Source organism: Cynocephalus volans, chromosome 10, assembly GCF_027409185.1.
Source record: "Cynocephalus volans isolate mCynVol1 chromosome 10, mCynVol1.pri, whole genome shotgun sequence".
Classification (NCBI taxonomy): domain Eukaryota; kingdom Metazoa; phylum Chordata; class Mammalia; order Dermoptera; family Cynocephalidae; genus Cynocephalus; species Cynocephalus volans.
The window spans coordinates 106,458,535-106,469,794 of record NC_084469.1 but is presented as its reverse complement, the minus strand read 5'-3'; the positions used below and the strand labels follow the sequence as shown (position 1 = coordinate 106,469,794).

The window sequence follows — 11,260 nt, the reverse complement described above, 5'->3', positions numbered from 1 at the left end:
TGTGGCCTCTGCACTGCATGAGGTATCTAGAAGGAAATATGTTTATTTATTTATTGCTTAGAAAGGTGGGCTGGCGGGAAGGGGCAGACAAGGAATGTTTACATTGGGGTAGGTTTGGCTTGACCACATGGAATAAAATTTCCACAGCTGTTCATTAAACATACACAGTCAGTCTCACTCTCTTTTCTTTCTTTTTTAATTTATTTATTTTTTATTTTTTATTGGAACATATTTGATTGTACATATCTGTGGGGTACAGCATTGACTATCAATAGCAGTCTCATTTTCTTTTCTAAGATCATCCACCTGTTGGGAATGGATGTGGAAAGAGTCATCCTTCAAGTCTTGGGTGGGATTTAGCATTTTACATTTGCTTTGGCCAGTAGAATAGGGTGGACGTGACTGTGGGCCCCCTCCAGGGACCTTGGTCATTTCTGCTGATGACTCTTGGAACCCTATCTCAGCCAACCAAGCAAGTCCAGCCTAGCTGGCTAGAAGAGGAGGAGACCTGTGAAGTAGAGGCTAGTAGTGCTGTTCAAGGCCACCACAGATTAGCCTACAGACAGACAATTCCCAATTATATTAGAAACCTCACCCAATATCAACACAGTCTCCGTGTTTTACCCATAGCAGACAACAGATTCATGAGGAGACCAGCAGAGCACCCCACCATACAATCCCATTTGGCAATAAGGGATTAATTTAAGCTATTTGCATTTAGGATGGTTTGTTATACAGCAATAGGTAACTGATACAGTAATCAAAGTGAGCAGAACTGGGAGCAATGATAATAATCTACTCCTTTTTCTCTTTTAAAATGAAATTTCTTTAGATTTTAATTTGAAACATATTAGTTGTACACACTTATGGAGTACAGAGTTATATTTCAATACATTCATGCAATATGTAGTGATCAAATCCGAGCAGTTAGCAATTTCACAACCCACTAATTTATTTTTTCTTTGTGATGAGAACATTTAAGCTCCTTTCTTCTAACCATTTGAGAATACACAATAAATTATTATTTATTAGCGATTGACATTTGTTCTGATATTTGAAGGCAGCATTCATGAGAACCCTGTTATTCAAGTTTATTTCAGATATGTGTCATAAAAAGGGACTAAGCTGATGATTCCGTCCAGGGAACAAAGAGAGATGGGGAGGACATGCAGGTTTCTGTAGGAAAACTTGTGACCCCTTGTCACATGGTAGAAACTGAGTCAGAATATAAGCTCTCTTGTTAGGCATCTTTCTATCATGAACATTGAAGAGAATCCTGAGTCACATAATTGATGATATTGATGTTTTTCATTGACTGCCCCTTTGACAGGAATGAGAAAGTTTAAAATATGGGATGATAAATTATTTAGAGCAAATTAAAGACTGTTGGAAGTTAAAGAATTGGAAGTTTTGGAGAAGAAAGAGGAAGGTAATTCAATAAAACAGCATAACCACATCAACCACTCCTTCACCCCAGGACTAAATGCCCTTACACAGGGACATCAATCTTCCCTACTCCAAGGAGTAGATGAACAACATGAAAAAGAAATAGTTTTGCATAATAACGCAGTGTATGATTTGAAATGTTGCTTCATCCTATTGTCTGACTTTAAGACCGTATTAAGTCAACTATTTATTCAAACTTGTCTTTCAATGGAGACTGCACTTGGCATCAAGTAGTTGGTCATCAACATTTTCCAGTCATAATGAAAGACACTGTGGACACTGAGCTGAGTGTGACAACAGGATACTAACAAGCAGAATAAAACCCAATTACCAGTTATAAAACATTCTAGTCCATTACAATCTGCATTTTTAGATAGTGAGATCACAAAGCAATAACAAAATAGAAGTGAAAAACTGTGGTCTCAGACTTTCCTCTCCTACAACATTGTATTAAGAACATTAGTGCCAACTGCAGTTTTGTTGTTATAGTTCATTTGCTTGGGACTTTTCTTAGTTGTTCCAACCCCCAAAGAAGTAATACATCTCTTGATTATTATTTTAGTAACACAAAAGAAAAATTACATGGTAGGATATTCATAATTTGTGAACCAATTATTCTTAAGAATTCCATGTTTTCCAATAAAGTAAATGGGATCCTAAATATTTCTGATAAAAGATTGGGAATAACTTTGGGGAGGGAGGAAGATGACAAAAGGAAACTTTGTAAGATATTAGGGATCAAAATGCTTATAAAAGTGTGTGACTTATGTTATATACGGAAATTGAAAATAAAAAAAGAGAAATTTCAGGAAATAAACAGAATGAGCACGCTGTACCTCAGAATCTTATTAAAGAATCACTATTTTTCTCTCTGACGCTTTGATCCCTGCATTCAGGGGAACGTCTTCAGTCATGGTGTAATCAGTCCTTTTCTAGTTTGCCTCCCAAAGAATCTTTTGAGAGCCCTCTTTACATCCTTATTCCTCAGACTGTAGATGAAGGGGTTCAGCATGGGCGTGACCACAGTGTACATCACTGAGGCTGCAGCACTTGACAATGAGTTGTGTGTAGCAGCAGAACTAAGGTACACTCCTAGGCTTGTACAATAAAATAAGGAGACAACTGAGAGGTGAGATGCACAGGTAGAAAATGCTTTATATTTTCCACTAGTTGAAGAGATTTTACGTATGGAGGAAACTATCTTAGCATAAGAGTAAAGGATACCAGCGAGGGGTCCAGCACCCAGCAGTCCTGATGCAAAATATATCACCATGTCATTAAGAAAGGTGTTAGAACAGGCACTGTGGACCACCTGAGTAAGTTCACAGAAAAAATTTTGGATTTCCAAGACTGTCCCAAATGATAGCCCCAACACCATTAAGCTTTGTGACAAGGAATTTAGAACACCTATGATCCAGGAAACCAGAACCAGCAGCCCACAGTGCCAGGAGTTCATGATGACCGTATAGTGCAGGGGGTGACAGATGGCCATAAATCGGTCATAGGCCATGACGGTCAGGAGAAAGTCATCCAATCCTGCAAAGAGTAGAAAAAAGTGCATCTGAGTGATGCATCCTTCATGGGTTATGATCTTGCTGTGTGTCTGGATGTTTAGGAGCATTTTGGGGATAGTGGTGGAGGTGAAACAGATGTCCACGAAGGACAGGTTGGAGAGGAAGAAGTACATGGGAGTGTGGAGGTGGGAGTCTGAGATGATGGCCAGGATGATGAGCAGGTTTCCAAACACCGTGATCAGGTACATGGAGAGGAACAGCCAGAATATGAAGGGCTGCAAATCTGATGTCTCTGAAAATCCCATAAGAAGAAATTCTGAAATTTGTGTATCATTTCCTGGATCCATGCAGTGGAGGCGACTACCAGGAAGAACAAACACAACATGACTACTTTTCCAAGAAACAGGCATCATTCAAAGTGTATAAAGTTTACAATTTGTATTTTTCAGTCAAGAAATGATTTTCTGTATTTTGTGTTTGTTATCTGATCCCTGTTGGGTATTCATAGCATCTATCTGATAAGAAATTCCTGTTCAACTTCTTGTTCTAAATAGACCATGTATTCTATATTTTTAATGTCAAATTCTTTTGCATTTTTATGGAATAGAAATTGAGCTTTGACCATGAACTAGGCATTGTCTAGACAATGAGTATTGCATGCTGAAAAACAGAAGTTTGGTGCAGAAGGAATATAAAAAGATAAAGAAATCATACAACATGTCAGATGGTAATACATAATACAAATAAAACAATGGTAGGTAAAAAAGATAGAGTAGATGTTGGTGATTTTTTAAAAATTTTTAATCGATGAAGAAATTCTACAGATTTATGGGAGTGCTGCTTCTATGGGAGTCCAGGAAAGAGAGAGAGAAAAGTTGATATTTGAACAGATACCTTAAGGAAGACTGGACTGTGGAGCCACGAGGTTACCTGTGGAATTGTGGTCCTTGCAAGTGAATTACCAGTGCAAAGGCCCTGGGGACTTCGCTTGTTTTAGAGAATCATGGAAGCCAGTGTGGTGAAAGAGTTAGCAAGAGGAGAGTGATGAGAGAAAGTGTCAGAGAATGGGAGGTGTGAGACGGACCCCCTGCTCCTGCTCAGACTTCAAGGCCCAGAGGTATCTTGTGCACATGCTTTTCCTTGCACTTTTCCTTGCAGCTTTATTGAGGTATAATTGAAATGCAAAGAACTGTACATATTTAATATGTATGAGTTGGACACATACAATGATCCCAGATACCAACCCCACAATCAATGTAATATACCCATTCATCACCTCCCTGAACTTTCCTGTGTCCTTTATTTGTTTTGTTTTGTGTTTGTGGATAGAACACTTAACATGAGATGGACCTCATAACAAATTTTGAAGTGCACGTTATCATATTGTTAACTGTAGGCACTATGTTGCAGAGCAGATCTCTAGAACTTATTCATCTTATAAAACTCTAACTTTAAACCCACTGAAAAATAATTCTTCAATTCCTCCATTGCCAATCAGCTGGCAACCACCCCTCTATCCTCTGCTTCTATGATTTTGACTATTACAGACACCTCACTTAAGTGGAATCATGCAGTATTTTAATTGTAAAGTCATCCCATGGATCACAGTGGATTCCTCTTTATTTTCATGTTTGTTAGCATTCAGGCAACTGCATGATATGAGTCACAACTTGGAATATATGAGCTCAGGCACCTGTGATCTGAGGACTGCTCACTCCCCACAACACGCACACACACACACGCACACGTGCACACACAAGCACATGCACGCGCACACACACACACACACACACACACACACACTCTGACCTCCTGAGGACATGTTACTACCATTGTCTTCTCACATCTAACCACACTCACTAGAAAATAATGGACATAGGCAAGTCATCAACATCAAATTATCTTTCCCTGAAAATAAAGTAGACATAGTTCACAAATTCTAGTTGGTAATCTGTTCAGAAACATGTAAATTTTGGGGCTCGCTTTCTACAAGACTTTTCTGTGCTCCATATTCGAAGAAGCAAAAAAAATAAATAAATAAGAACTGCTCAGTAAGCAGAGAGGAATGAAACATGCATGAGGGGGAAAAAGATCTAACAAGCTCAGTTGGCCCCTGAGAGATTGTGACAAAGGGACATCTTCCTTGGTCCTGAGGAATGACAAGCCTGCTTACATCCCCCTGGGTGCTCAGCAGCTAGAAACAATTTCTACAAAAGAAAAAGGAATATTTTCTTTGTAGTGTCAAGACATCTCACAGATTGAACACTCAAGATAAAAATGAGCAAAGGGAGTAAACCCACAATACACAAAAGGAAATGTACAAAGGACAAGAAATTTGAAGACTTTTAAAGATGAGCAGGTAAAAGCTTTAAATACAAGTCACAACTCTCTGTGAAAGACCCACAAGCTTGACCATCACACTGCTGTGCCCCTATCCACATAGAACATCCAGACATTTAACTTGACATCTGGGTTCACCAGACATCAGAGCATCAACACTCATGGTCTTTATTTAATTGCTTCCCTCTGCCTGGACTCCCACTTACTGGTCTGTCTGGAGTTTTTCACCCCTTCTCTACCTGGAAAACTTCATGTACTTTTTCAGAACTACATGGAGTCATCCACTTTTTAAACTTTATTTCTTTTACATTATCACATTAAAAATGTACACTTCTTACATGCATTTATTTTAGATATGTGACTATCACTGTACTGATTTTATTAAAATCCATCTATTTTCTCCCAATTAGACTGAATGTCCTGAAGGATGTAGCAATGTTATATATACCTCCCTCAGACTTAATTTAGCTGGCAACTGTAGCTGAATGAATAGGTATTGTACAAATAGTTGAGAATGTGGTGTCACAAAAATTGCTGATGAGGAGGAAAGAAAAGAAATAGGAAGATGCTAAAAGAGGTACAAAGGACATTCTAGAGAATTGTTTTTCACTATCAGATCTGGACCCATTAGGGTGTTAGACTAATGTTTGTAAGAATTAACTAGAATAGAATAAATAAAGCAAAAATGAAAATATTATGCTACTTTTAAGCTGCTTACTTGTGTGTGTTCATGTCTACATAAAATACTGACCTTATTACATAAAAGCAAAGAACTTGCACAGATGATTTTGAATAGGAAATGTAAAAGGCTGACAGACCAAAAATATATTCAGCTTCCTGGTTCCAAAATTATTGCAAAGTAAAGCTCTTTAGTATTCTCCTTTTGACCTGTTAAAATTCCCCCCTCCCACCATGGGAATGCTTGATGTGAGAGAAAATACTGTGAAATGTATGTTTCATGAACTGCTGTTACGAGGTAGCATTTGCATGCAGTCCATTGGTCTGATCTTCCAAATGAATATAGAAACATGCTCAAGTACATCCCATCTTAATTTTTCAAATGGCTCATTTCACTGCACATCACACACGTAATACTTAATTTCCTGCTCCCTAACCTGCAAAACACATTGCATATATTCTAAAGTTATTATAACCACTTCATACCTACAAATCCTTCATCAGTCACATCCATCTGGACTTCCATTCCCATCTGTTAACTGTCATCAATGATTTCTGAATTGCTGAGTCTAAAAGACACTTCCCTTTTTAACATATAAAATAAATTAATGATAAAATTTTCAACCAAACACTACAGCAGTCTCTTGGCTCTGGGCCAAGTAGGATTGTATCTCAGGTGACCTCAGGTAAATGTTCTTGGCTTCCATTCTCTCCAAACCTTTCCTGCAGTACCTACTGGGCTCTCAGACTCACCTTGAAGGGGTATTTGAGAGGAAGGTCTCCATGTGGAAGGCTGAATTCCTCCCTAGGTGGTTGATGATGGAGACTAAGACTCTGTCCCCAGACAAGACAGCAGGAAACAGTCAAGCATCAGTCCTCTATCCAGACTTAGGATTCCAAAAGAAATAACCACATCCCGTGCAGCCCAAGGTTGAACACTCTGAGGAACAACAGCAGAGGAGATATTTACAGATCCTTATATCTGCTCATTTGACCTAATTTTCTCTTGTTATTCCAACCCCTAAACACCTGATTTCCCAGTGGGAAACCGGTTGGGGCAGAAAGGAAAAAATAATAATAATAAATTTTATTGTGTATATTTGATGCTTACAACATGATGCTGTAAGATAGATAGATAGATAGATAGATAGATAGATAGATAGATAGATAGATAGATAGATAGATAGATAGATAGATACAAAATGGTTATATATGCAAATAGTTACAATTGTGAAACAAATTTCGATATCTAGCATAATTACCTGTTTTTCCCTCCTGTGGTGAGAGGAACTATAATCTACCCTTTTAGCAAAACCTGTGAACACTATTATTAACTACAGTCCTCATGTCATACCTTAGATCTTTCTACTTGTTCATTTCACATATTAGCCACTTTGTATCCTTTGAACTACATCTCAATATCCTCCCCTCCCGCATCTTGGTAACCAGTGTCTTAAAATATTTTTTATATTTCACATATTTTACCTTTTTAAAGATTTTACATTTAAGTGAGATTATGCAATATTTTTCTTTCTCTGTGTGGATTCTTTCACTTAGCATAATGTCTTCCTGGTCAATCTGTGTTGTGAACACTGGTGGGATACCTTATTCCTTAAGGCTGAGTACTATTCCATTCTGTATTTGTTTCTTTTTCCACACATCCAGTAGTGGACACTTCAGTTATTTCAGTGTCTTGGTTATTGTGACCATGTTGCAATGAACATGGGAGTGCAGGTATCTCTGTGAGGTGGTGATTTCAGTTCTTTTGGAAAAGGAATTGCTGGGTGACATGGTAATTCTATTTTTAATTTCTTTATGTACCTCCACACTGCCTTACATAATGGGTGCACCAACAGTGGACTAGGGTTCCCTGTTCTTTACACCTTCACCAACACTTGTCATCTCTTGTCTCTTTGATAATAGTCATCCTAACAAGTGTGACATGATAGCTCATCGTGGCTTTGATTTGCATTTCCATGATAATTAGTAATGTCCACCACCTTTTCATGTCCCTGTGAACCATTTTTATGTTGTCTTTGATCAAATGTCTTTTCAGATCATTGGCCCATTTTTTAACCAGGTTATACTCATATGTTTCTTACTACTGATTTCTTTATATACCTTGGTTATCAAATACATGGTTTGCAAATATTTTTTTACCAATTTGTAGATTGCATTTTACTTTGTCAATTGTCTCCTTTGCTTTGAAGAAGCTTTTCAGTTTGATGTACAACCACTAATTTATTCTTGTTCTTGAAGCCTGAGCTTTTGGTTCGATATCCAAGTAATCATTACCAAGGACAATGGCAAGAAGATTTCCCCTATGTTTTTTCCTAGGTTCATGATTTCAGATCTTATGTTTAGGTCTTTTATCCATTTTGAATTGATTGTTGTGTATAGTGTAAGATACAGGAAATCCAGTTTTCCAAGCACCATTTATTGAAGAGACTATTCTCTCCCTATTGTGTCTTCATGGTGCCCTTGTTGAAAATTAGTTGACCATATATATTTGGATTTATTTCTGGATTCTCTTTTCTGTTCCATTAGTTTATGGATCTTTTTATTTTTAAATGCCAGGAGCTTGCTGTTTTGATTACTATGGCTTTGTGATATAATTTCAAATCAGGAATTGTGATGGCTCCAACATTGTTCTTATTTATTCACAGAATACCTGTAGCTATTTGGGGTCTTTTATGATTCCATAAAAAATGTAGGATTGTTTCATCTGTTTCTATGAAGAATGCTGTTGGGTTTTTGATAGGGATTGCACTGCATCTCTATATTGCTTTGGATAAAATGCACATTTTGCAATAGTAATTCTTCTCAATCCATGAGCATGAAGTATTTGTTTTCTCTTCAGTTTCTTTCAACAATATTTTATACTTTTCAGTGTACAGTGTTTTCACCTCCTTGGTTACATTTATTCATAAGTGTCTTTGATGTTATTATAAATGGGATTGTTTGTTTTTAATTTTCAGCTGGGTTATTATTTATGCATATATATACATTTCATAACTTTTTGTATAATTATTTTATATCCTGCATATTTACTGAGTTCACTTATTAGATCTAACAGTTCCTTGGTGGATTCCTTAGAGATTTTGTACATGTAGGATGATGCCATCTACAAATAGAGATAATTTTACATCTTCCTTTCTGATTTGGACATTTTTTCTCTTTTCAGTGTGTAGTTGCCCTTGATAGTACACAGAGTGTGATGTTGAATAGAAGTGGCATCCTTGGCTCATACTAAATCTTAGATGACAAATTTAAGTTTTTCTGGCATCAGCACAGCGGCTGGAGGCAGGGCTGTTACCCTGTCTGTTCTCCACTGCCGCTAAGGCCTTGCTGCTGCCAACCAGGCGCTTCTCTCCTTCTGTCCCGCAGTTCTCTCCACACTTTCTTGGGACGGCCAGCATTAAGAATCCCTGCTACGACATTCTATTCAGCCAGGAGGTGACTCCAAAGGCAGTCACAAACCATGCCACTGGTGAAGAGGTGTATTTAGTCCTGACTGTTCCAGTGAGTTATTACAGAATTGGGAGAGTCTCAAATTAGAATCCTACACGTGATTATAAAACCATTGTGAAGTCTTGATTCCTGGGCAGCCAAACCTTGTCATTAGTCAAGAGCAACATTAAGATCTGCCTTTTACTTATACTGAGGCCAGAAGGATGAATAGCTGTTGCCATGAATGTCCTTGTGAGACAGTTGTGAAGCCTTGGCTGGATTAATGAAAGATATCTTTGGAAAGTGTTTTAGAGTCCACCAGATCTTCCATGTGAGTGACCACACAGCAGAAGAGGGGAATCCTCTTAGTGATTAAGGATTAGGAGGAATTAATCCTTCCACTAGTATCTCAAAAGGTGATCTGGACAAAGGAACCAAGGTATTTTACTCAGTCAGAAGTTGCATTTGCAAATGCCTACAGGAGCCAGATACTGTAAATATGCAACAGCTTTGAAGTGTGTAGCAGGAAACGAACTGTTTCTTAGCTGCAGTGGCCAGCTGTCCTATTCAGGATTCGAGGTTTCAGGCTGGCATAAAAGAAGATTCCTGGGAGCACCCGAGCCACGCTGTGGGACCGAGTGAGCAGCCTGAGGCAGCGGCGGCCAAGGACGGGGACGGCGATAACACAGAGGCAGAGAGGGAGCTGCCCAGCCTGGCCCAGCCCTGTGAGTGACCCCCGGCCCGGCCCTGCTCAGGGGGTGAACACCCGCCCGGCTTCCGCCTGCCCCACTGGGCCACTCACCGGCCCTCGGGGTACTTCCATTTTCTCAGGTGGCGGTGACTCCAGCCCGGCTTGTCCGGGCCTGTCCTCCTCACCCTGCTCAGTTCCTCAACTGAGCCTTCCCACATGCTTGCCCCGGCATTGGGCTTCCCTGGGCCTGCGGCTGGCCTCCCCTCCCACTCCCTCCACGGGTCTCTGGCGGGGCTGGTGGCGTGGCACATTCCCGGCCAGTGCCAGGAGGACAAGGAAGTATGGGATGGGCCAACTGTCACTCCACCACACCCTGGGCTCCCGTCCCTGGTAAACATCCTGTTACCGGGAGGCAGATACCATCTCTGCGGCCACCAGTTCAGAAAAACGCCTAATCAATTTCTGGTTAGAAAGAGTGTGGTTGGAGCATTCCCAAGTTCGCTTGAACCTGCCGGAGAGCTGACTGCAGGCGGGCACTGGACTCAGTCTATGTGGGGGGGATTAAAAGGTGAACCATGTGCTGTGGGCTCCTCCCCCGAGGAGCTCACGCTCTGGTGTGGGAGATAAGACAAGTACACAAACAACTGCGATACCAGGAGGAAGGTGATAAGTCCCGAGAAAGATCTACACAGTGCTACAAAGGCACCCAGAGCGACCGGTCGTCTGTGCCTAGCAGTAACCTGGTAGACTTCCTGGGCGAGGCGGTGCTGAGCAGGGTCTGGAAGGCCCAGCTGATAGACGAGGGTTGCAGAAGACACGTCCCAGCCCAGCCCAGTGCGCACAGAGCAGGGAGACATCCGGCTAGGGAGGCGGAGACTTGACAGAAACCACACACCCTGTGGGGTCACTACTGCACGATCCGACAGCCCAGGCCAGAGTGCACGGAACAGGAAGAAGTCCTGCATGGGAAGTGGAAGCTCAGCAGAGACCACACACCCTGTGATACGGCCCCGTGATCCAGCAGCCCAGCAGAGTCCAAGCTGACCAGAGAGGTGGCTCCCCAGAGAGGCCCAAGACCCAAGGCAACCATACACACAAGGCACTAGAGGCCAACTGAGCAGTCACAGAGGTAGCCATACCA

At 40.5% G+C, this 11,260-nt stretch overlaps 1 protein-coding gene across 1 annotated transcript; it reads right to left on the bottom strand.

Moving 5' to 3' along the window:
- Nucleotides 1-2,356: 2,356 nt before the first annotated feature.
- On the bottom strand, nt 2,357-3,208 carry LOC134387617 (olfactory receptor 7A17-like). Its single transcript, XM_063110036.1, has 2 exons — nt 2,854-3,208; nt 2,357-2,568 (listed from the first exon to the last, which is right to left on the bottom strand). The coding sequence occupies exons 1-2, from the start codon at nt 3,206-3,208 to the stop codon at nt 2,357-2,359; spliced, it is 567 nt and encodes a 188-aa protein (XP_062966106.1).
- Nucleotides 3,209-11,260: the final 8,052 nt, after the last annotated feature.

Bases quoted from the DNA above. Each gene is read 5' to 3' on its own strand.
- LOC134387617 (XM_063110036.1), bottom strand. From the start codon at position 3,208: ATGTACCTGATCACGGTGTTTGGAAACCTGCTCATCATCCTGGCCATC. The intron at 2,569-2,853 runs GTGTTCTAAATT...CTCACCTCTCAG, and splicing joins TCTGGTTTCCTGGATCATAG to TTGTCTCCTTATTTTATTGT.